The 25,944-nt window shown below is 42.2% G+C and overlaps 2 protein-coding genes, 2 non-coding genes and 1 gene segment (V, D, J or C); 3 read left to right on the top strand and 2 right to left on the bottom strand.

Moving 5' to 3' along the window:
- Positions 1–6,460, bottom strand: part of LOC138208116 (E3 ubiquitin-protein ligase DTX4-like) — a 33,236-nt gene extending 26,776 nt beyond the window's left edge. The window contains exons 1-3 of one of the 3 annotated variants that reach the window (XM_069165817.1): positions 6,372–6,460; positions 5,544–5,869; positions 4,988–5,214 (exon numbers count right to left, since the gene is read on the bottom strand). In XM_069165817.1, the coding sequence (XP_069021918.1) occupies positions 4,988–5,214; positions 5,544–5,545 (229 nt within the window). In that variant the 5' untranslated portion in view covers positions 5,546–5,869; positions 6,372–6,460. Of the gene's footprint in view, positions 1–4,987; positions 5,215–5,543; positions 6,141–6,371 lie in introns of those variants that run through there. The other 2 variants (XM_069165818.1, XM_069165816.1) reach the window with 2 other exon arrangements.
- Positions 6,461–7,461: 1,001 nt separating this feature from the next.
- Positions 7,462–7,534, top strand: trnat-ugu (transfer RNA threonine (anticodon UGU)). The gene has a single exon. It is a non-coding gene; the product is annotated as a tRNA-Thr (tRNA).
- A 576-nt stretch (positions 7,535–8,110) lies between these two features.
- Positions 8,111–8,183, top strand: trnak-uuu (transfer RNA lysine (anticodon UUU)). Its single transcript has one exon. It is a non-coding gene; the product is annotated as a tRNA-Lys (tRNA).
- Positions 8,184–8,433: 250 nt separating this feature from the next.
- LOC138208197 (Ig kappa chain V-V region T1-like) lies at positions 8,434–11,044 on the bottom strand. The segment is given in 4 exon segments: positions 8,434–8,874; positions 9,324–9,476; positions 9,555–9,749; positions 10,891–11,044. Coding segments are annotated over 4 exon segments (540 nt in total).
- Positions 11,045–12,548: 1,504 nt separating this feature from the next.
- Positions 12,549–25,606, top strand: LOC138208166 (ribosomal protein S6 kinase beta-2-like). Of its 2 annotated transcripts, XM_069165888.1 has the most exons (17): positions 12,549–12,763; positions 13,067–13,129; positions 15,352–15,406; positions 15,682–15,719; positions 15,842–15,956; positions 16,803–16,871; positions 16,975–17,122; positions 17,742–17,799; positions 17,905–18,005; positions 18,381–18,471; positions 18,660–18,750; positions 19,900–20,007; positions 21,782–21,844; positions 23,002–23,079; positions 23,273–23,380; positions 23,507–23,619; positions 25,312–25,606. In XM_069165888.1, the coding sequence occupies exons 3-17, from the start codon at positions 15,353–15,355 to the stop codon at positions 25,487–25,489; spliced, it is 1,413 nt and encodes a 470-aa protein (XP_069021989.1). In that variant the 5' UTR covers positions 12,549–12,763; positions 13,067–13,129; position 15,352; the 3' UTR covers positions 25,490–25,606. The 2 variants fall into 2 exon arrangements, with proteins under 2 accessions (XP_069021989.1, XP_069021990.1); XM_069165889.1 differs by lacking the exon at positions 13,067–13,129.
- Positions 25,607–25,944: the final 338 nt, after the last annotated feature.

The raw sequence follows: 25,944 nt of genomic DNA, 5'->3' as shown, positions 1-25,944 counted from the left end.
GAATCCAAGAATGAACACGCAGACGAGAAGATAAAAAACCCTGACCGGACATTTCAGGCCGGTTTCTGTTAGTCTTATTTACTCGCTTCCATGGCGGTACGGAGGTACGTAAACCCGCAGTTGATTCCCCGTCATAACCTTGTTTGTTTCCAGTGACCTGCCCTGTGGTTGCGAGTCAACAAAAGTCAGTCTAAATGTTTTGGTGACCCTCCCTCCCCCTCCCTCGGTTCCCGTCACCAGAATCCACCCCACACCCCTCTCCACCATTTCGTATTCCACATCCACCCACCCATCCATCCACCCACCCACCCACCCAGCCTCCCCCTCCGCCGTGACCCCAGCGCCTCCCCCCCCCCGGGGGGCTTTGTGGGGGTCTGGGAATGTGTCTCCTTCAGACTGATGGCACGTCACAGTCTCTGAATACTTTTATCTCCATGTTAATTTTAAAAAAAAAGCCACACCGGTTATCTCGGTTACTGCGGTCCGATTGGGTTTGAGTGTCTTTAATTCTCCTCCTCAACTAAAACCTCAACACGAATACATATCTGTCCGTCCCCCATCGGTACCGACGCCGCATTCAATCAGGGAGTTTATTCAGTCTGGTAAACCACAGCAGCTGTTGTGTTCCCGAATACTAACAATCACTTTCTGTAAGTGCAAAGTTGAAAGCAACAGGAGGCAGATCTCTAATCTCCCTTTCCTAATCGACAGGAAGTCGTGTTTGTTGCACTCTCGGGACGCAAACAACCGTGAACGAGCATGTGAGCGATCACAGGACGCACAACTTAGAAACTCAAAACAGCGGAGAAAAAAACAGTCATCGTCTCAGGGCAGATTTTGTATGAATATACGCCACTTTTAAGATTTTTTCTTCTTGCAAGCCGACACCGATGTGTAGCAGTTAAAACTCGAAGCCGTCACACCCCTGCGGTGCACAAGCAGCGCCGCGTGTTATATTTCCTGGTTGTTGGTTTTTTTGTTGTTTTTTGAGGAAGAAAAGAAATTTCCACGACGGAAACGAGACCTCAACTGAAGAAACCACCGTCCTCGTCTGACGCTCGATCTCTGGGGAACGCTGCTCTCCTCGAAGCCGCAAGCGGCAGGAGATTTTGCACGGGGATCCGTCACAGAAAAGACAGACTAAGACCCTGTTTCCACCTGGCGTTATCAATCCGTCCAGTCACGTTAGAAAAAGGCTTTCACGAGAAGAATCAAATACCAAATCCTTTTTTTCCCCTCTCGTCTTACAGAGTCCGCTTCGAGTTAACTTCAGCAATTAAAAAGTCTCAAATAAAAACAAAAAAGATCCTGTCGAGATTTTTTCCGATCGCAAAGATCCCGGAGGGACCCGACACGTAGCCGAAAGGACAGCGAGGAAGCCGCAGACCGCACCGATGACATCATCCATTAGTTTCTCGGGAATAGAGCGAGACATGACCGCATCCCGACGCTATGCCAGACCGCGGCTGGATGTGAGATGCAGTCTGTTTGAGTGTGCGGCAATCTTATAACGCAGCATTTAAGACCGCAGTGCACCCTTTAAATGGCCTTCTTCCCCCCCCTCTAAATATTAAACATTTACCATCCACCTGTTTTGACACAGTTGCACAAAAAGAAAAAACGACCTCGTCGTCTCTGCTTTTGGAGTTTGGTGAAGAGTTGCTGCTTTCTGGCACAAACACATTCCTGCGATGACGTCGCCCCCCCCAAAAAAAGCCAAACAGATTCTCGCCCGATGATTTTTTTTTTCCAAAATACCGAACAACAGGTGTTTAAACTCGCTTTATAAGAGCTGAAACGCTTCAAAGTTCTGACCCAACGTGACAAATATTTCTTTGATGGGGGGGGGCCACTTCCAAAAACGGAGACTTCATCAGTCTCATCACTCCGTTGATCTGCACGGAGACGATCAAACGACACCGACTTACAAACAGAACTCGGCTGCTCCCTGTTTTCTGCGATCGCTTCTTTTCATCTTTTACGTTTCTGGGTGGATGCCGTCGGACGTTCACAGCGTTTTCACAGTTTTAAAATTGATTCCACGAGCAAAACTTAATTCATCACGAAAACCTAAATACACTTTCTGCGAGACTTCCATGTTTCCTGCCCGTAAAGTGACCTTTTTAATTAAAGGCAAAATGCAACAAAGAAATACGCGAATGCACGCGTGAACAACAATTCCCCTGCAGTCCACACAAAAGCATAAATATACATAGAAATATAACTCTCTTTGCACATTAAAAGGAGCGAGGAGAAATGAAATGTTTGATATGAACTGTGTCATAAGACCTGAAAAAAAAACCATCCCAACTTTGAAGTGGATGCTGAGTGGAAGTGACTCAAGATAACCTCATCTTTGACTGCCCTCCTTTTCTCTCCTTCATCTTCCACTTTCTCCCCGAACCGAACAACGACTCCTCTCTGTTCTCAAAACTCTCCTGCGTGCGTGTGTGTGTGTGTGTGTGTGTGTGTGTGTGTCATGGAGCCACAATGGAGGAGCTGCTCACATCTGTTTGGGAAAGTCCAACAATGGTGGAGGAGTGAAAGACGGAGAGAGAGAGAGAGAGAACACACTCCCGAATTATCTCACTCCTTCTTGCAACAACAACCACTCCTTCTACACCCCTACACACACACACACACACACACACACACACACACACAGATATCTTTCTATCTCTCCCATGTCGAAGCAAAAAAAACGAACTACCCCCGGGACTTCAGCCTATTGACGAAACTAAACACTTGCACAAGAGCGGGTGTGTGTGTGTGTGTGTGTGTGTGTGTGTGTGTGTGCGCGTGAGGTGTGGGGGACCCCAAGAGGAGGAGAGGGGAGGGAAAGGGGGGACAGACAGAGGGGGAGACTGAGGGGAGGACGACTGAGGCGAACTCTCTGCTCATTAGGCCCTGAAATATTCCATTCTTTCCACCGAATCAGGGTTTTTCTTTTCTTTCGTGTAAGGAGGGTGCAGCTGTTGTGTGTGTGTGTGTGTGTGTGTGTGTGTGTGTGTGTGTGTGTGTGTGTGTGTGTGTGTGTGTGTGTGTGTGTGCAATGCCGTGATGGTCACTCACAGCTGCTCCAGACCATCATACTGTTGAAACTCAACCCAATGCGGTGCGCACACAGTTTTGTTGTTGTTGTTGTTGTTGTTGTTTAAATCGAAGCGACTCTCCATTCAACGTTTCGTCCGCGTCAGAGAATTTATTCAGAAAACAACCCGACGAACAACATCGGCGGTTTTGTTGTGGCGACTCTCTGCTCAGATGTTACTGGTTAGGTCTCGATGCTGCGATCCAGATGTGAGCGGAACGAGCATCCTCATCCCCCCCGAGAGGTACAAACAGCGCTCCAACCAGTTGTGCGATTCCACCTCGAATGTAAACGTTTGAGCCGTGCGTGTCGGTGTAGTTCAAATTGAAATCAACAAGGCAACTAATTAACTTTCTCTTTTTTTACTTATTAAAGTTTGCTTATCACTCTGTTTGCTCTCTTTTTTTTAGGGGGGGGGGGGGTAAAAGCTCTGTTTTACAGCTGCGCCGTCACGGGTCGCTGGATCCGTTCGGAAAACTCTTAACTGGGCCAAATACGAGTCCACAGATCTACTCCTGTGAAAGAAGTCACATTTCAGTGCAGCTGCACTGGATTCATCAAAGCCACGTTGACAAAATAAAAGTGCCCCGGGACCTGCTGTTGAGTAACATTTATTCACATAGCTGAGCTCCACCCAAAACCAGCCGAATAAGTTTATTTTAATGCGAACAATAACAAATTGATATTCAACACAGATTTTGCATCGCAACAGCACGCGGTTTTTTTTTTTTTTTTTTCTCTCTGCGCTTTTAATTTGAAAAGTTGTGGAATTCAGACGACCGTTGGTGTCACCGGATCGGTCGTCCAATCTTTAAACCGGTCGCGTCGATAGCAGCGCTCTCTTGGACGGACGTATGCCTCGGCGGCCCGCCCAAAGTGAGTCCACGTGTGGGAAGCGAACCATCTACTCAGAACCGGGTCGCGCTCTTCACCGCTGGATCGAGAGCTAAAGGTTGGAGACCCCTGACGTAACGTACGACTACGTCATCCAAAATTAAATCTTCCAATTTGTCAACTTTCAGAGAAAAGAAACGAGCACCAAGACGGTCGAACCGTCCCCGCTGGGGTCGAACACGTGACAGTTACCTTCCTACGGAGAGACGAGGCCAACACTCGGCTCCTGCACCGTGAAAACACACAGATGGGGTCTTTGATTTCCCCTTATTGCATATTTCCCTCATATTGACCTAAATAAATCTCGTGTCAACATCTGGCAGGCGGTTTGTTGGACGATAGCAGGATCACACGGGGGGGGAAGGGGGGGGGCCCGCGGGCCAAATTCGGACCGCACCTTCTTTGCCAGGGTCTTGTCTACGAAGAATAACGGTACCCTCTCTCTGTCCTACGTCACCGACTTCGGGCTGCAAGTCGAGACAGAGACGAATGTTTATGACAATAATTTCTGCAAAGTAATCAAACGACGCCGATTTGAGAGTAGTATTTTGATATTTTATTTTAGATTTAGAACGTTTAATTTCTGTAAAAAAAATGTACCGAATTTGAACTAAATGTGATTTCACACAAGATGAACGTTTTATTTTTGTCCCTCCGTCCAGATTAATTGTTGGTCCTTTATTTGGGCACCTCGACTCTTATCTCCTATAATATTGAGTTCATTGTGTGAGAAGAAGTGCTGAGACTTTTTCTAGTTCACACAGGTCTGTTGATAAAGGTGTTGGTTTTTTTTATAAAAGCTTTTTGATCATGATTAGCAACACCCAGATGGCAAAACAGCAGATTTCACATCAATGCACTACCTGTTAAAGTGCCATAGTACCGTTTTAGTGCCAGTTATTACACTCTGCTGCAAGTTTTATAGCTCTAAACCTCCAATGAAAAGCCAAAACACGACAATCGTGCACAATGCATCATCTCCCAGCCCACCCGGGGTCTTACCCGTGTCCTGCCTGAACTGGTGCATGGACTGGAGATCGATGATGTACGGCGAGAGCCGGCTGTCCACCTGGCCGAGGACCACGCTCCCTCCGCGGGGGTCGCTGCTCCGGATGGCCGCCTCTATCTGGTGGGAGACGGCGGGGCTGTAGGGCCGCCACCGGCCGTGCTCGTTCAGCCATTCCCACACCACCACGGCAGAGGCCAGGAGCATGTTGTTACTGTTAGCCCTGAGGGAGGAAATTAGTCATGAGATAAAAAACAGTCTGGAAGAAGAGCTGAACCCCGTCGGATGATGTGAACGGGAGGAGAGGGGGTGGTGGTGGTAGGGGGTCGGGGGGTGTTAGCCTCAATACCGCCCGGCTGCTGGAAGCAGAGGCCGGACACAGTAAACAAGGTGCCTTCCGCACACAGCAGGCTCTTTATCTCGGTATCAGTTTGAATCTCGCCCTGTCTCGGTGTCTGAGCGCCTCTCTCCCCCTCGTGATGAACCACTAAAAGGCCGAGTGTGTCCCGGAGCGGAAAAAAAAAAACAAAAAGCCAGGTCTGGTTGTCTTACATGGAGCCGCGGCGGAGCTAACGCCGGGAGAAGGCGACACATTCTCCGACGAAGATCCGAGCTCCTCGCATGGCCACCGGGGGAGGTGACGGAAATCGCGGTTCCCCTCCGCTTCGGCTCCGACCTTCCTTCGTTTGTAACGCCGTATAATGCCGGCGCTTGGAGCAGCAGCCCCGGAGCGCACGGAGACAACAAAGCGGCCTGGATGTTGTGCTTTCTGTTTGGCTCCAGACGCGCCGATAGCCAGGATTTTTTTTTTTTTTTTTTTTTTTTTAACAGCCACAGCCTTTAACGTTCATCGGGAGGGGAAATGTCCTCGGTGTCGCCTAAAAAAAAAAAAAAAAAAAATTTAAAAATAAAAATAAACAACGCTTCTGCGGTTCCTTTCTCGGGGACGTGTCGGCATTTAAAACCCGGAGCAGGGACCAGCCTCGGCGGGGACGATGGGAGCAACAGCCGGAGTGTGTGTGTGGTTTTCTTTTTTTTCTTCCTCTCGTAGTTTGGGGCGTAGCAAAACGAAATGTTGGGAAAAGTAATTGCTTCCAACAGCGCAACCTCAGTAGTGACCGAGCCGGAGCGACCCATCAGAACAGGTTCAACCGGTCCGGATCTCCGGCAACGCTGCAAGAACCAGAAGGAACCAAAAAAGAAACCTGCGCCTTTTGGGCTCCCAATACTTTTTATATTCCGTTATTACTTCTTTTTTTTTCAAATTTAAAAGTCTTTAATACAGTTTTCATACCGACACTTTGGTGCCCTGACGTCTGTTTATTTATTTACTTTTTACAACATGTTAAGACTCGGAATAAAAAAAAAAAACATTCACACCTGTTGATGGGATCTTCTGCGTCCAAGTCCGACACGTTTGGAGCAAAATCCAGGAACCACAACGAAACCACTTCATGAATGAAATCTACCTTTTCGGCTCCACCATGGCTCCTTTCTGTCTCTCCCTCCTCTGACCCCACAAAGAAAGAAAGAAAAAAAAAAATCCTTCTTCTTTGTGCTTAAAATATTTAAAGAAAAATACACAATCCACACAGAGAGGAAACGCAATCCCTCTATTGGGTTATTAAGGGTTGGAAAAAGGTGCGCCCATGGTGCCCTGAAATAAACTCTTCCATGTTTATTCTCTTTTCTATCCCTTCGCGTCCATCTTCACTTTGTCGGAGGAAAAGTTGGTATAAAGCTGCAGCTCCTCGGTCCCCCCCCCCCCCCCACACCCCTCTCCACGCCCCGAGACCCACCCGTGCCCCCTACGACCAATAGAAAGGGGCTCCCAACACATGCCATGCCATCGCCATGCAACACTATCTATTGATTGAACCCTGTGGTGTGACCTTATTTTTTTTCTGCTTTGACCTTTTTTTTTTAATTATTATTATTATAGAGCTGCACTTGCATTGCACGCTTGTCCAAATGAAATATGACACAATGCATGTTTTTTTTTTTTTTTTAAATATATATTTAAATCAGTGTTGCAGTGAAATTAAAACTTAACTTTCCTTTTCGGGCCACTTTGGAGATTCACTGGTTGGTCACATGCTGCCGCCTGGTGGACAAGTCAGAAATTTCACTTTGGGCGGGCTAAAGGCAAAATATGGAGAAAAAAAAAAGACATAAATAAAAATATAATAAAAGCAGAGATACACAAATACATTTTTATAAAAAAAAAATATTTGCTAAGAATACGTTTAAACGAGTTTTAAAAGAGGACGCTTGACGTGATACCCGATTCCCAGTGGACGTTTATTTGTATTCGAGGCTCCTACTCGTCTTTCTCTTGACCTCCTTGTTCCTGTTTACCGTATCAGAGTTTATCTTTTTAATATAAACACCGAAATAAATAAATAAAAACATCACGTGCGGACGGAACACAACAATTTAACCAAATATGACGTCATGAGCCATCATCTCAGGCTCCATAGCTCAGGGGTTAGAGCACTGGTCTTGTAAACCAGGGGTCGCGAGTTCAAATCTCGCTGGGGCCTGCGAATTATTTTTGATTCAATTTTTTAATGTGGATATGATTATACTGGAATTACAACAAACCTATGATTATTTTTTACGACATATCGATTATACATAGAACACACAGCGCACCATTCTTTTTAAACTGGAATTAACTGTCTGTTTAGAAATATTTCATTTTAGATGTTTGAAATAACTGAATTTAGTCCTGTAATGAATTATAATAATTTTCCCCAGCAGGTAAATTTCATGAAATAAATGGAGAACCATTTTGACAACGTGAAAAGTACCAGCTGTTCAGCGGTCCTGTAGAGAGCCAATGGCGTCGCTCCATTCTACTCAGCCAATCGTGGCACTTCATTTCAATTTCAGATGACGTCGGGCGCTGGCAACAATGCTCGTCTTGTAAATTTGATGATTTTCTTTGTGGATGTCATGACAACGAACTTATAAAATGCCGTTTACAGCAAAAGACCGCGTAAAGCTAAAGTAAAGTTAATGGTAACTAACGTGTCAGTATGTATTATTTAGTGTAAGAGACGGACAGACTGGCATGTTAATTGACAATATTAACAACATTACTGAGGCTTCACAGAGCCCGGATAGCTCAGTCGGTAGAGCATCAGACTTTTAATCTGAGGGTCCAGGGTTCAAGTCCCTGTTCGGGCGCTCATCCTTTTTGTCCTTTTACTGCTTACAAGCCTGCCAGTTTATCGTGAAATCCAAAAGGCAACCCGGTAACCTAACGGACGCAGTCCCACATTTATAATTACAGCAGAAGAGCTTAAGTCGTGAGCAATTGCATGACACAGGAAGGCAAGCAACCTGGCAAAGTTATTAATGATTTACAATAAAATAATTTACAAATGTGCTTTAAAAAAAAAAAAGGCTGTAAATTTTTTTTTTTTTTTTTCTACACTTACATTTATTTATTTTAATGTGGATTTATTCATGATATAGTAAACACTGCACTGCAGAATAGTGGGGGCTGTATTCATATATATCATCCTGCTACTGGGGTCGAAACCAACCTGGATGGTTACTATTTCTTTAAACCATGTCAAAATCATCTTAAACAGTGCTAAGCCCGGGATGCAGCAACAGTGTCTTTGTAAAATCCCCACAAAGGACTGAAAAGAACCAAGCAGGCCTTTCTTACAGCACAATATAATATATAGCGAAACCTTGACATTTTCAGCGTGTCATAAGAGGTGTTCTTGTTGTCGTTGGCGGTTCTCTTCTTTTTCTTTGGACTTCGTTTTCCAGCAGCTGATGCAAACAGCCAGCACCATAATCAGCAGCCCGGAGCCCACACAGAGACAGTACCAGTGGTGGAAGGGAAGCCGAGGGAAATCTGGACCTGAAGACAAATGAAGCTGAGGCTTTTTTCTGCTTAATTCATTTATTATTATTATTATGAATCAACTGAGAAATCCCAAATCTGTAACTGATTTGTGCCAAGAAATGACAATCCCCAAAAAGGTGAGTTTTAACTTTGTTGTAACACTTTGGGATCTTTTCCATTCGTGCTTCTTGCACATAAAAATACACATTAAGACATGCAGGCGAAAAACCCCAAAATACCTACTAGCTACTGCTAGTACAGGGTGCACCTACTGTGCATACGGGAGAGAAACATGCAGGGAAATCTACAGCTTTAACTGAAAGTTAAGGAAGTCATTGAGTATGACAGATTTAATTGCCTGAATATATAAAGCTGTTTTCATTGTGATTGGCATGTAAACTTGTCTGAATTAAAAAAAATCTGAAAAATCTCAGAACAGGATTTTCTATCACAAAACGACTCACCCTGAATTATGGTTCCGCTCCCAACCACTAAACAACTGTTCGCATTGCCCATGCAGTAGTACAGCCCCAGGTCCTTTTCCTCAAAGCCAGAGATGCTCAGAGCCAGAGACCGGTTCCTCAAGCTCACCGAGTGACGAGAGCTGACCTGGAACTCTGAAAAAGATCACATGTAGTCAACTCATAATCGCTGCAGCTGCGTGTTTTAAATCAGCATCTGAAATTGTGTCCTACTTAGGACTGGGTGTCCCTCTTTGAGGCTGGTGCAAAGGACCACAGTGGGCGTTAGATCCGGGTTGTGCTTCAGCCATGTTGTATCGTAAAGGTAGGAGATGTTACAGGCCAGAGTGACTGTCGAACCAAACTGGACGTGTTGGACCTCCGCAGCCGGCACGAACAGCATCCAAAACCCGGTCACGGTGATGAACCCTAGACGGAGTCAAAATGGAAGTCCACATAAAAAATATGTATTTTTTTTTAAAATTATTTTTTATTTTTTATATCACAACAAAAACGTGAAATAGACACACTTTGGCCTGTCTAGGAGTGACAGTCACACGTTTTCCTGTTGTGGACAAAAATTAAAGCCCACTGCAATACGTAGAGCCGTCTAATTTACAGGAAAATTTAAATTATAGTTAAGAAACAACTCAAAAAAAGCGTTGTCACCTCCTGGATTCGAACCTTATCGTCCAGCATGGCAATACCACCAAAAAAAAAAAAAAAAATCAACCAGTCAACGTTGCAGTTTTCCATCCACGGTGACGCAAACTTGTATTTTTTTTATGTAGTGAAGACTTTTAAAAGAATTCGTCCAATAGAGCTGATTTTGATGGATGTCAGCTGCAAAGAAGCTACAGACGTGGATCCTTCACACACGCAGCACAGAAGATCCAGACATCCATTAGTGTCACCAACTATCTGACTATCTGAGTTATGTTGCTGAATAACAGACAGAAAAGGGTTTCTGCGGGGAGTTTTCCTCCTTCTGGTGTCCCTCGGGGATCAAACTTAAGTTCCTACTGTTTCCTTTTTTACACTCATTCAAAGGGCCACAACAAGAATTTACCACCCGAATATAAACAGTAACGGCAGCATCTGTCTGGATATTTTGAGATCACAGTGGTCTCCTGCGTTAACCATCTCTAAAGTCCTTTTGTCGAATTTTGCCATTATGCAGACGACACTCAATTTTCTCTGAAACTTAAATATCATGCCACATCTTTCAAGTTCAACGGCAGATGTCACATAATTTCTTACCTTTAAAAGTAATTCTAAATTTGTAGATCTTTTCATGTGCTGCCACTCGTGTTATCTCTGACAGTATCCAAGTAACTCCAAAAAAAAGCAACATAAAACCGAGCTGCTGTCACAACAGTCAGCACAGACAAAAAAAAAAAAAATCCATCTGTAAACACATCCTTCGGATCATCGCTCCGTGTCTGTCAGTCCACTTGATTTTAGTTTCATCTTTTATAAAGTGGAATTTCTTCATCTATGAATGAAGCTTATTTTTCTGCCTGTAATCTTAATTTCTTAGTGTGCTATCTGGCACATTTTCTTTACTCACCGACAAGAATCGTCGTACTCCAGGAAGACGTCATCTTCTCGTACCTTTATTTTTGTCTGTCCTTGCCAGCAGTGAAACTTCAGTCTCTCAGACCACAGAAGACTTCCTTTAACTGCCAAAACACTATTTTCCGCGGTTGGCCCACTTCTGTATTTTGACCAAATCTCTTCACTGGTAACCTTTTTCAATTCAGCTATGATGCTAGATTTCCATCTTCCTTTACAGCTGAAATAACCGGACTGTGTATCTGAGGGTATCGCTGCAACTACCATGCTGAAACGAAGTGCTAATTCGTTGCTGCACTTTTACTGATTTGTTTATGATGTTTTTTCTGAATTTGATCTTTAAGTTAAGATTATTTTTCTTTTACTTACATGTTTTATTTGTGGTAGTCTCCTGCAGCCTGTTTAGATTTCTACTGTTCTATTTGTCTACACAACTAAAATGTTATAAATTCAAGTGTTGACTGTATCAACTGTGTTGACTGCGTTGAAGACGACAAAGGGAAGTAACAACCACAAAACTGACAGGTATTCTGAAAAAACACTTCACCCTGGGCAGCACAGCACAACATGTGCCACTTCTGTGTGAAACCCAGAGAGACAATGGAGGCATGTAACAAAGCGAAAAGTCTTTGGTTCGGGTTTGAACTGTTTATCAGAACAATGTCTCCCAAAAACGTGACAAAAAAAAAAAAAAAGAGACTGCTGTGCTTTTTGTTTGTTTTGTTTGCATGTTAGCTTTGTGCCTTTTTGTCTTTTTGTTCCTTTGTGTTTGAGTCGGTAAGTTTCCTTTTTTATTCATTTTTAAGCGCCAAAAGGTTGAATATGCTCAATTTCAATCACATTTTACTGAACTGTGAGGTGGAAATAGAATTCAGATCTTTTACAATGTGGAAAGTACCCTAACGGAAAAAAAAAAAAAAAAAAAAAAAATACTCCATGACAAGTAAAAGTGTTGTATTAGTACAGAAATGTTAGCAGTAAAATGTTGTTAAAGTATGAAAGTCTTGGTTTGGTCTTATTATGTTTGACATCATTAGATTAATAATAGTGAAGCATCGGTGCGTCAGCAGCATGTGAGTGTTGTTGCTGCTGCAGGTGGAGCTCATTTGAACCACTTTATATCCAGCAGCGAGGGGTCATCAGATGATTACTGGGAGAGGAAAGACCAAAAAACTAAATTCTGATTCGCAAATATGTGAATCTTTGAATTTCGGTGCGATATCGGATCATTTCAACACTTAACACCTCAGAACTTAAACGTACTTAGTTACTATGCAGCACAAGTCATATCATATATTACACATTTTAAAAGGCATGGCAAGGGAAGTTTATTTGTTGAGCACATTTCAACAACAAGGCAATTCAAAGTGCTTCACATAAAACCATTAAAAGCATCAAAACACAAGGCAAAAGAAAAGGACATTTAAAAACAATTAAGAACAGCGATTAAAACATTAAAAACAGTTATTAGTTATATCATATATACTTTTTTTTTTTTAGAAGATTTGATGAAGGACGCAACCACTACAATTTATTATTACTATCATCATTACTCGATGTAATATCAATGTTGTTATCCCCACCCAGCTCTCGTTGTTGTCCTTTTAAGGGTTTCCGTCACTGATGACGTAGCAGGTCAAAGGTGAACGCCCAGCAGCAGCAGCAGCAGCACGGAGCTTCAATCAGAGCAGCATGCAGTGAGCCAGAACAGCTGTGTGTGTGTGCGTGTGTTTGTGTGCGCGCTGTATGACAGCCACAGCTGGTCGACTATATATATATATATATATAAAATAAAAACAACAAACCTGCTTCAAATCTATCGGACTGACTCAAACGGAGGAGCTACCGGATGTAGCAGCGCTTCGCAGGTGAGACGCAAAGCTAGCATTAGCATGTTGTTGTTTTTGTTTTGTTGTTTGTTGTGCTCGCGACCCGTCAACGCAGCTGTTAGCTTTGACAGCTGACACGTAAAAACACCCGACGGCTGCTTGTTTTTTTTTTTTTTTTTAAGCGGCGTTAAGACGACCTGTTACAGGAGAAGTTAAGAGATTTAATTCATGCTCGCGGAACATTTTGACATGTGACGTCACAGATTAACACGCTGGCTTCTTCTTTTTTTGTTGTTTTTTTGTTGTTTTTGACGTTTGTAACCTGAATAAACACGTGGCAAGGACACATGTCACGTGTCGTTTAAGCCTTCTGGAGGTGGAGACTGAAGACAGAGCTAAAGACAGGTTAGTCTTTCTCCACACCTTTTTATTTTTTAATTTTTAAACACCTTGTTGTTGTTGTTCTGGTCCGGATTTGAACACGCCTCAGCAGAGTGGGATTTATTTATTATTATTATTTATTATTTTAAACGTTTTCACAATCAATAGAAAGCTTTCATACATTTGGAAATGTGTCATCAGCATCATTGTGCTTCTCAGACAAATCCAGTTTTACCAGTTTAGCAAGTGTCGGGCTTTAATAAACCAGACTCAAGTTTTTTTATTTATTTATTTTTTTTGTCTTGGTGGAGAAGTGATTTTGTTCTTTCATGTGTTTTTTTTTTAATAAAGGTTTATTTAAAGGTGGGATCCATGGCTGTTTAGTGGGGGATGTCCGACACGATTTCTCAACGGTAACTCGGACAAAAGGTTTTGTACAACAGACTTCAGCAACAAAAGCAGTTCAGAGTGCGTTAGATGAAATGTGAACATTAAAAATAACGCGTAGAAAGTGAAAAACGCGGACGAAAAGGTCGCTCGGTATTGGGGAGTCGGGTTCCCTTCATTTTCTCTCGGCTGCTGAATTGGAAGCATCGTGACGGTATTCGGGTTTGGCACTTTTTAGAGTTTATGCGTCATCGCTGCCTGAATCACCGGGTGTGAACTGCAGCGTATCGACGGCTTTCCAACCGTGTTCAGAGGATTTGGGTTGATGTCAGGAATTCGCCTTGAACGTCAAGAAAAGTTAAACAGATGGTGTTTTCTGTGTTAAATTCAGTGGTTAAATAACGAGTGTAAAATGTTGAAACTCAAGTGTTTTGTCATGAGAACTTTTTTTTTTTTTTTTTTTTGAAACTAAAATGAAATCATGTAAAACGGTTCTGGGGAATGCAATACCACCAAGAGCCACTAGGGGCTGCTTCGGATAAAAATCACTCCGGCTTCCGCAGACTCCCGTTCAAAAAAGCGCCAACTTCTTTTCATAAAATACAAAGTCAATACGTATTTTTCACAAATCATTACGGTGTCCTTATGAAAAATAATCCCATCATTAATTAGATATTAGGCCTCAAACAGAGGTGTTTTGGGGCGTGTCTGGTTTGATTGCAGTCAGTTTTCAGGTGTAGGAGCGGGCGGGGCATCGTGTCTTCGGGGTAACCCGACAGATTGAGTCAGATTCAACGCTCGCTCTTCCCCGGTTCGTCCAAATACGGTCACTTCTGGCTCCTAAAAATAACAAGATGACGACGGCTGAAATGCTAAACTCAACAACTAGGCTGCGTTCTTCAAAAGTACAATTACAGTTTTTGTTAATGGAGTCTGGTGGCTTTCGTACCAGTTTCAGGGACCCCGTGGAAAAAGGGCCATCTGAATCCTGTGGGTTTTTTTTTTTTCCATTCACCCCTGTATACCATTTCACCACTTGGAGAGCGCAGCTGTCCGACTCCCAGCCTTCAAAACGATGACGACAGATATGGCTTCACTCGATTCCTCAAAGTTTATTGCCGACAACAAACAAAACATAAAAAAATAAAATTGGTCACAGAGTTGACTGAAGCTGAGGTCAATGACGGTCTTCGCTGTAACCCGCCTTCTGCCCCCATAACGCCGTCGCGCACCCATTTATAATAATATCACCCTCATTACCTGTAGCACACTGACAAAAAAACAAAAATCACTCCACAGTGATATTGAGAAAAATCACCTTAAATACGACTCCTGCAGAGATATAAAGCACCTTTTATGTAGGATTGGTTGACAACTTAATGTGATAGCAAATGTCAGCAAATAGTTTTCTGTACGTTGCTGATGGAAAAAAAAAGATTTGTCTCTTCCTCTTATTTGCATTGTGACTCCGGAAAGTCTCTTCTGTTTTCTCTTTTATTTGCAAGTGATTCCTTTTTGTTTTACTTTCTGCATCTAATTGCCGACTCCCCCTGTGTCCTTATCTTGTGACCTACAATCAACTCTGTATTACCATACGAAAGCAGATACAAAGGGAACGGGAGTGACTTGTCAACTGTTTGTCACTGTATAAAAGCTGCCCTACGGAGGAGATCTGGGACCACTGCTGCACATCTTTCTTTGAGGGTGCATGTAGTTGCTCCTTCTTGCAAAGAATAAATGTCCGATATGTTTTGATTTTTTTGAACCAAGCCTCTGAGTAATTTTTCTAACAGTTGCTGCACAGAAGTCCTATTCCTTTGCGAGGTGCAACCGTTTGACCGAGCGGTCTCTTGTTGCAGGATGGCCGGAGTGTTTGACATCGACTTGGAGACGGAGGACATCAGCGACACGGAGGTTTGTTGCACGTGACTGTTATTGTTAAAAAAAAAAAGACTTCAGCTTGTTCAGTTAATACAGAAACGGTTCACTGGTTTCATCCCCTTTTTATTATTGGCTTTATTCACATTTTGATCGCGCGACACTTCGCTGCGACGTACGTGTCTTTTGTGTTTTTATGGGTAATTTGGTTAAAATGTATAAAGTGTTTGACTCGCTGTTATAAGTTAAAATAATAAGTTAGTTCTTTACTTACTGTTAAAACCGTGTTTAACTCCGTTTCCTGTCTACAGGACGACGTCTGTGACTTCACGGTGACAGAACCTGAGAAGTAAGTGGAAATTTGAAATTTATTTATTTATTTTTTTTATTTTTTTTAAACGGTGCTACTGTAATACAAAAAAATGATTCATACTCATCCTGCTTGTCTTCTGTGTCGTGCTTCTTCCTCAGTGTTCAGACGGAGGAGGTGGAGCTGACCAGTGAAAGCGTCAACCGAAACAGTGAGAGAGTCGGACCCGACTGCTTCGAGCTGCTAACGGTGCTGGGAAAAGGAGCCTATGGGAAGGTGAGCGGGACTGTTAAATACATATATGCATATCTTTTGCTTTCCACACACTTTATTTAGAACTACTCAGAATATTAATCCTAGAACACAGTTTAAAGTAATATTTGATTGTTTATCTCTGAACTTATTGGTCTCCACACATGTTGCAGTAGAACAATTTTTTTTTTTTTTAAAAAGTATCTAAAAGGTGTTCATGCTGTAGGCCTGTGTTGAATTAATATTAATTAAACAGCTTTTAAAGCTCTTATTTTGACAGCAGCTGTAGAATCTATTAGTCACAGACATTTAGAGTCACTATGGTTTTATTTAAGTTCAATAAATAAATAAGAAAAGATTATAACAAACATATTTGAGATGTGCAACATGCTTATTATTAAAGGAAGTGATTACATATTTCTATTTATTAGGTAGTTGTTAAAAAAAAAAATTTTTTCCTTGTGTTGCGATTTGTTTTTTCTTTCTGATTTGCTCAATTTCACATCACATCAATATTTTTGAGAAAATCTGCCGCAAAATGAAAATTTTTTGATCGCAACCATCACAAAAAAAAAAACACCTCGGTGAAATCCTGGAGGGACTTTTTAATACAAACAATACTGTAAACATTATAGCATTATGATAATTAACAGAAATGATCTATTTACAGCGATATAAATCAGAGATGCGGTCATTTTTAATTTTTAATGGAACCAGCAAATTCTTCACGGTATTTATTACCAAATGACTCAATCTGGATTCATTTACTGTTATTCACCTTTTCATCACTGATTAAAAATATCAATTTTAGCACAGTCCCGCAGTCAGTTGCCTCTTTACAACTTATCGCTGCCCTTCTGTCTCTCGAAGGTTTTCCAGGTGAGGAAGGTTCAAGGCGCCCAGACGGGGAAAACATTTGCCATGAAGGTCCTGAAAAAGGTACTTAGTCGAGGCCTCTACGCTGCTCCCCCCTCCCTCCTGTCCTGTTTCTGCCTCGCTCCACATTTGCACTGTGCCCACTCCCACTGTTTGTCTCTCGCAGGCTAAAATCGTGTGTAACGCTAAAGACACGGCACATACGCGAGCGGAGCGGGAGATCCTGGAGACGGTGAGACACCCGTTCATCGTGGATCTGCTCTACGCCTTCCAGACCGGAGGGAAACTCTACCTCATCCTGGAGTGTCTGATCGGTAAGGTTGGAGGCGCTGATGGGTTGGAGGGAGGACCGACACCAGATCCCGTTTGACCCCCACCCCCACCGTACACACTTTGCATTAACGTCCGATCTGATTCGTTCTGGCGCGATCGGATCACAAGTGGTCGGCTAAAAAGTTTTATATATATATATATTTTTTTTTTTTTTCCCCCTTTTAGTTTATATCGTGTAACTTCCGACACATCAGACCCACAGCTGTAGAAAAGCTGCCGCCCGCTCCCGTAGTTCATTAATCTACAGCGGTGGAGCTCGGCGTGCTGGACCAATTTAAGTAATCTGACCCTAACCGATCTGGTCCTGACGATTCAGGTTGTAAATTACAAATGCACTGAACCCGTGTTCAAACATTTACAAACGTTAAATACTTCCTGAATTTTCAAATAGACGGCACATTACAATGAGGTTTCATGTCCTCCCACTTCTTTTCTCGTTCTTTGATTGTATGACGTCAGGACAGATCGGTACGGACTGGTAATGCTGGGTGGAAACAAGGTCTTTGTTTTTAACATTCGTAACAGGATAGAAGGGAGGGGGGGGGGCAGAAATAAAGGAACGTGTAGAGGAACAATGTCTGTTCTGCTGTGTGTCACCAGGAGGAGAATTGTTCATGCAGCTGGAGAAGGAGGGCATCTTCATGGAGGACACCGCCTGGTAAGATGCCACCTCTGCCCACCGTCGTGATGATGTTGAATAGTTTCACTATAAATTATTCCTAACATTTTTATTAAATTCAAATAAACTCGTGTGTGTGCGTAGTTTCTATCTAGGAGAGATCACGTTGGCCCTCGGTCACCTCCACTCCAACGGCATTATTTACCGGGACCTGAAACCTGAAAACATCATGCTCAATCACCAAGGTAACGCACCACTCTTTGTGTTTATCCAAAAGCGCACTACGCATAGATACAATTCGACCCAACACAAGATACTCGGTGGCACCGCCAGGCTGCTGGGACGTGAAAAAAAAACAAAATAAGACCAGTGCTTTCGATCTTACAGCCGAATTAAGCTCGACATGATAATCGATAGTTCTGTTTGTTTATCGGGGAAATCACAGGTGGAACTGGTGGCTTTAAAAAACATCTGCAGACGTTTTGACGAGTCGTCGTAGGAAAAGTACAGCTTCTTTCCTTGTGTATAAATAAATGTGTTATAAATGCAGCCTTTACACATCAACCACTGATAGCCGTTTTCTTCGATATGATTTATCTTTTTCTTTTTTTTTTTTCAAGGTCACATCAAGCTCACCGACTTCGGCCTATGCAAGGAATCGATCCACGACGGCAGCGTCACACACACCTTCTGCGGCACCATAGAGTACATGTAGGTAACGGTTCGAACACACACACTCTCAAACTCGTAATCTCTGTCGTAATAACCTGTTTGTGTCAGTTCTGTACTCCAGCTTTATTTTCCATAATCGTCCATTTAATAAAGCAAACACAAATTTACTTTTTTCACTTCATTTTTCTCCCTTAATTTGCTCACTTTCCCGTCTTCTGGTCTTTCAGGGCTCCGGAGATCCTGACCAGGACGGGTCACAACAGAGCGGTGGACTGGTGGAGCCTCGGGGCCCTCATGTACGATATGATGACCGGATCGGTGAGCCGGAGTGATTAATTAATGAGGAAAACTACAGGAAATTACGACGGGCTTTTCTTTGTCATTTTTCTTTTTGGGGTTGAATTGATATTGGATAAATATTATACTCGCTCCAGATCTCTCCACCTGAGCCCTGATCAGTACTGATCGTACCAATATTAACATTAACAATGTGTTAATATTCTTTTTAATTCCATTTACACACAACACAACAAAACTTGAGCCGAAGCGCTTTCACAACATTAAACAGAATCAAAACGAGTCAAATCGACTTGACAACAATTACGAATGAATAAAAGAACACAAACAGTTACACGAATAAGAAATTCATAACAATATTAAGAAAAACAACACATTAGGATAGTCAATAAAGTACATGAGCTGTAGTTAATACTAAAATGAATTCATCCTTAAAATAAAATTGGGTCTAATCTGGAACAGCCCTTTGAGAATAACTGTAGTTTCACACAGATCTGTAACAAAGGTCCATATTTTACTGCTTATATTAAAAACCCTTCAAAAAAACAGATTTAACAATATAAATACACACGTAGAATAATTTCTAATTCACTCCGAGCATCGTTTTCCAGCATTATGTTCTTTTTAGCATATTGAGCAACACATACGCTAACACCAGTACGTCTGTCGTAGGCTGATGTCAGCTGATAAAATGGGACAGCTGATATGTTAGTTGAGCTCTACTCGCTGCTAAACTCATGCTCAAACCACCTCAACCTCAATATGAGTCGTCTCTTTTAGAGCCTTTTAGGTAAATTCTTATAGTTTTACTTTACCAATAACATCTGACGTGTGTTTAAAAGGGGGCATTTTTGTAGACTAGGTTTTCTACAGAAGGAGATAAACAGTGAGGCAAACAGTGCTTTGACTACAAAATGTGTTTGTTTATTGAAGTTAAGAAACACTTTAACTACAATACTCAAAAGAAAAAAGTTGTGACTGATTCAGACAGACAACACGTGCAGCCCTGAAAACTTTGGTGGAACCGTCAATTATTATTATTATTATTATTATCATTATTATTATTATTATTATGTCGTTATTGTAAAAAGGTTTTCTAATGTATTACAAGCGACGGATCGAACAATAGTTTTTAATCTCTGAACTCTTTCTTGTCATTTCCGCCACCAGCCTCCTTTCACGGCCGAAAACAGGAAGAAGACCATCGATAAGATCCTGAAGTGTAAACTCAACCTGCCGCCGTACCTGACGATCGACGCCCGGGACCTCATCAAGAAGGTCGGTAATGCGCGATTGGCAGTGAGAATATCGTTGGTGTTGTTGTTGAGTACAGGAATGCAGAGTATCGGTTGTATATAAAATCAATCTGCACAATATTTGCGGGGAGCTTGCAAATTTGCCAAATTCCTGTGATTTAATTTTTTTTTTTTTTCACCAAAAACTTAAATTGATTTCAACAGAAGCTCCGCTAAGGGTGTTTGGGAACAACACAAGTTTTCCAAACAAAACGTGCTTTATCAAAAAAAAACAAAAAAAACCCTCTAAATATCTGGGTTATTGGGGTTATGGGAAATGTGGTCATATTATGGGATTGAGGAACATTTATACATGTTTTGTGCAAACAGTATTTTGTTTTAAACATTTGACAGCAGATGGAGCTTTTTTATTTTATATTACTGTCACAAACTGTTTTGTAAAGAGAAAATGAGAACTAGAATATTTCTTTGAAGTGCAGCATGCCTATAATCACAGGAAAGGATTACACATGACTTTTTTTTTATTACTGTAGCTCATAGTTTAAAAACAATGACTTTACATTTTTGCCAATTCCCAGCAATTTTACCACAAAAACATCAGATAAAACTCGAAAATGTAAAACTGCATAATCAAGCTATTTTTGATTGCAACAATCAACCAAAAACACTTTGAAGGGTTTTGATTTGTAGCTTCTTTGCAGCAAACGTCCATATTTGAAACATCGTTTACGGTCGCGGCGACAACTTTCAACTTAGTCGGACAAATTCCTTCAAAGCCTTCGCGACATATATTATACGAACCTGGACGGAGATGACGGACCGTGACGACTGTTTGTGGATTTGGTCTCAGATCAACGATCGCTAACGGTCGGTCTTGTGTAGTTTTCGATTTCCTGCGGCTCACCTCCTGCCGGCCGCCTCCATCCTGTCGTCTCTGCCAAGAAAAAGCTGGCCGTCCGTCTTTCTCGGCACGCGGCGGAGAAATTTACCGTCTCGTGTCTTTTCTTTGTGCCAAAACAAAATGTAGGACGCGCTCCAGGAAACACGCAGCGAGCAAACAGAAAGAAACGTGCCCAGATTTTTCTCCTAATTTCTCTTTGTAGAATTTACTTTTTTTTCTTTTTTTTATGATGGATGTTTTGAGTGCAGATCAGACCGTAGAACAGGCTTCACCTTTCAGCTTTTATAAAAAGTTTGTGTTTGCTCGTAGCACCACATAGTTCCTGTCAGCTTAATCGCTCTCTGGCGGCGTTTGTTTTTCTTCACGACTACCACAAGTTAGTTTTCATGTTTGTGGAGCCAAAGCTGGGCTCGTTCTCCTTTTCTTTTCTCACAAGTTGGTAATCTGTGACCATAAAAAAAAACCCAACATGAAAACATTCTGGAGGATATAGACGTCGAGAATCTGAATCAGTTGGTGGTTTGTTTCGCCACAGTTTGTCTCGCGATGCTTCAAACCCAGCTCGTTGGTACGAGAGGAGAAACTTAAAACGAGGGATAAATGGTAAACCGAAGTTATTTATTCATTAAAAGGAGATTTAAAAAAAATAAGTTTGCACAAACAAATGAGGGAAACTAAAAAGGCAAACAGTGCAAAAATCGGTGCTCCGAAAAAACAAAACAAATACAACTCTGAAAAAGAGTTTTTACCCACTTCTATAAAAAAAAGAAAAGAAATAAAGCCTGCCCTATTAAAATTTCAACAAAACTCTCACAAAACTGACGGGAATTAATTCAAACTTTGTCTCTGGTTAATTTTTACAGTGACACGATACGCCACTTTTTTCTTTTCCCAGCTGCTGAAGAAGAATCCAGCTCAGAGACTTGGCTCCAGCAAAGCCGACTGCGCTGATATCCAGGTGACTAACTTCTCTTTTCACTCACACATACTTGGTTATTATTATTATTATTATTATTATTATTATTCAACATGCCAAAATTACATCAAATCCACATGTAAAAGGGACCCAAGACCTGTTGAAAACTGATAAATCAAAAACAATCTGAAGAATCAACATCCATCCGTTATTTATACCAAGTAGGTAGGTAGGTATTTACTTTATTAATCCCCGAGGGGAAATTTTTTCGCTACAGAAGCAATAAGATAATAATAGAAATAATAGAATAAAATAATAGAATAGAATAGAATAATAGAAAAGCAATAAAATAGCAGTAAATAGCAGTAACAAATATAAAAATGCACAGTATATACAGTACATTATATATCTATATATATTATATACAAACAAACCAAGAAACACAGTCAACAGTGTGTATATATGTATGAAGCCATTATAGGCAGCAGACAGGCCAAAAGTCATTTTATAGTCAAAAGGTTTCAAGTATAACGATTACAGTGTGAAAGATTATTATTATTGAGATCCACAGTTATAATAACAATCCGCTCAAGCCATTATCAGAGTAGTCAAGTCAGATTTATTTATGTAGCACATTTAAACACAGCAGAGTTTGACCAAAGTGCTTTGACATAAAGCAAACAAAGTTTAAAAACAGTCAGGTAGACTTGATCATGAGGGAAAAATAAGCAATCACAACAATTCGATTATGAAATTAAAAGCAAGATGAAGCCAATGTTAAGCACACGAGAACGTAGGAGCTGTAAATAATAAATTAAATGGCGGTTAATGTGGGAAAACCCAGTGCCCAAGAAGACGACGCTCTGATTGGTTTATTTCGCGTTAAGTGCCGTTGACACACATCGGATCAATTAAGAGATTAAATCCAACCCCGTTGAACTCCAGCGCTTCGCACGGGATTATCCGCCGTTAAACGAGCAAAAGTGGATTTTGGACACAAACTAAACGCGATTAAGATCATTAAAATAGAATCCTCGCTGCCGTTTATAGGCTGTCCGACACACCGCGTAGACGGAGAACGGTCCGCTTTCCTTTTCTTTTTCTTTTCTTTTTTTTTTTCTTTTCTTTTTTAATGGAGTGATTAAAATGCTTCACAAAGACACAAACTCAAAAGGTCGCTTGCTTTTATTCTTTTCCAGAAACATCCGTTCTTCAAGCACGTCAACTGGGACGACCTGCTGAACAGGAGCCTGGAGCCGCCGTACAAACCTCAGCTGGTAGGTCACCGCTCGTCTTTCTGTTCTACGTTTCTTTGAAGTTAGTTCATCGACCTCTGCTCACCTCACCCGCGGTACTTCCGTTTCATGTTTCCAAACCTCTCATCGCCTTTTGTTTCACATTTTATTTTTTACAGACTTTCATATCACCTTTTATAAATCCTATGTTTTTTTTTTTTTTGGGTCTCTGCAGCAGTCGGACGAGGACGTGAGCCAGTTCGACACCCGGTTCACCCGACAGACGCCGGTGGACAGTCCGGACGACACGACGCTCAGCCACAGCGCCGAGCTCGCCTTCGCTGTGAGAGACTCCTCCCTTTTCGCACTCTCACACCTGTTTTAAAGTGGGGGGGGGGGGAAGCGAGCGTCGTTATGGTAACCGTTTTTTTGTGTTTTTTTTGTGTTTTTTTTTTTTTTTACCCGTCAGGGTTTCACCTACGTGGCTCCGTCGGTCCTCGAGAGTCTGAAAGAAGGCTTCTCGTTCGAACCCCGAACACGACACGTACGCCGACACAACAGCAGCCCACGCACACCCATCAGGTAACACACACACACACACACACACACACACACACACACACACACACACACACACACACACACACACACACACACACACAGAAAGCTCTGGTTGTTCAGCCCAAATAGCCGGTGTGTTGGCAGAACAAACAGTCCAAAATGAGAGCAGTCGACCGGCTTCAAACACCACTTTTACCTGCAGTCTGTTACCTCATTGGATCCAAACTATGTTGATATATTTTTTTGGTTTATAAAAGGGGATGTTTGATTTACATGTACAAGTCTGATTTTAGAGTCTGAATGTCTTTACACACCAGAGGGCATGAAGAAATAAACGACTTCGAAAATGCGAAATACTTGCAGACACAAATTTCCCATCCTGATAACGGCAACGATGTGAATCTGCGACGCTTTCCACGGTTTTTCAAAATAAAGTTCAAATAGATTAGAGCCGGCTCATTTAAAACAGCCAAAAATATATTTTTGATAATCAGCACGGCTGGTATTAATGTATTCAGATATACTAGTGTGTGTGAAACAACAGTTCGAAAAACAATTATTGATATGTAAATTCATGTCATGGAAAAAAAACCAGCCCCGGTGTATAAAGGCCCTAAAAGGGAATTTGTTCTGTTTTTATGGAGCCCCTCAGTTTAACCTTTGTGAAACTTGGCATTCGTAGCTTCCTGCTTTTTGTCCCGATTCACTTCTCTCAGATCCAGAGCAGTAGTAGCCGCATTTCACTTCTCTCTCCTCAAAATGTCAACTTCTCAAACAAGCCAGAGTCTGATTTGAAAAACAGGAACAACGGCAACAACCCACCGAACAAACTCGGCTACAAAGGCAACGGAAAGGACAGCTGTTGGTGCTCGAACGATCTGATGTCCGTTTGATGTGCGAGATCAACTGCGAACACGGAGTTCTGCAATATTTGATAAATTAAACAGAGTTGGTTCATGTCCAAGTTAAAAAAAAAACAACAACAACAAAGAAATACACACATTCGGTACACGAGGGGCGAGGCCGGGCCCTCGGTTGGCACCGTATTAAAAAGAGACACAATTCTGGAGTGGAAATCACTGCAGAACATTTCTAAAAAACAACATGGTCTTGTAAGCACAGTTCATCGCTGCATTCAGAAATGCGGGTTGAAACTCTGCCATGCGAAGAAGAAACCAAATATAAACATGGTCCAGAAGCCCCGCCTCTTTCTCGGGTCCCGATCTCATTTAAGACGGACCAAGGTGAAGTGGAAAACTGTCCTGCGGTCTGACGAATCAAAATTTTATATTCTTTTTGGAAATCATGAATGCAGAGTCCTCTCGGCTTAAGAGGAGGGGGACCACCCAGCTTGTTATCAGCGCACATTTCAAAAGCCAGAATCCGGATGGTATAATTATATCGCGCCTTTGGTGACGCTAATCTCGGGTGTCTACTTTTGAAAGTGTGCTGATTGAATAGATCTTCTTGTGCTGCGAGTTGTGTGAAGCATTTTAAAATTGTTAGCTTATTTGCAGCAACGTTATATTCGAAGCATCGTCTGCCGTCACGGCGACAGAATCCGATTTTATTGGACCAATTCCTTCGAAGTCTTTACTACGTTTATTATGCGAGTCTGGAGAGATATTGACGGGACGGACACCCGACTGGTTGAAAAAGAGAAAAACGACCACGAGGCGACGGTGATAGTTGTCTTTGTTCTATTTCTTCCAGTCCTCTGAAGTTCTCTTCCACCGGGCCCTTCAAGTCCAGCATGGACGCAGAGCCGGTCTTTTTCTCTCCCACGTCTCCGCCGGCCGCTCCGGTTTCGGCGTCGCTGGAAAACGGAGCCGCCAGTCAGCCCATCAAGACTCCTTCGAGGAACAAGAAGCAGAAGGGACATCGGCGATGAAGAGGAAAAACCTTCAAAGGTGCCGCTCTCGTCTGATTTAACATTTTCTATGAGCTCAGACCGTGAAGTGTTTATTTTGCTGATGTCATACTTTTTTGAAGTGGTTTAACTCGAAGGAGGGGGGAGGGGAGCGGGGGGGGGGGGGGGGGTACTGTCCAGCACTCCCTGTTCGTCATTTACAGGAGGTGAGTCGCCTCTCAGATTTCATGCTTTTTTCTTTTTCTTTTTTTTTTTAAACCAGATGGAAGAACTTCGGCTTCCTCACTCGTGTCACGTGGTCACTTTAATTCATAAAGCTTCAATTTACAGCTTCAGCGCTCTTGAAGTTAACTGATTAACGGGAAACAATAAGCGATATAAAATATTTTCTACCGATCGCACCGCGAAGGTTTTTTCCGGTGGTCCAAGGTCGGGTAAATGACGGATCGATCGGTAGCGGTGTTTCATCTCGCGTG

Source organism: Embiotoca jacksoni, unplaced genomic scaffold (assembly GCF_022577435.1).
Source record: "Embiotoca jacksoni isolate LCO1_2020_lvr unplaced genomic scaffold, fEmbJac1.0.p SCAF_36, whole genome shotgun sequence".
Lineage (NCBI taxonomy): Eukaryota > Metazoa > Chordata > Actinopteri > Embiotocidae > Embiotoca > Embiotoca jacksoni.
This window is presented reverse-complemented; position numbering and strand designations above follow the sequence as displayed.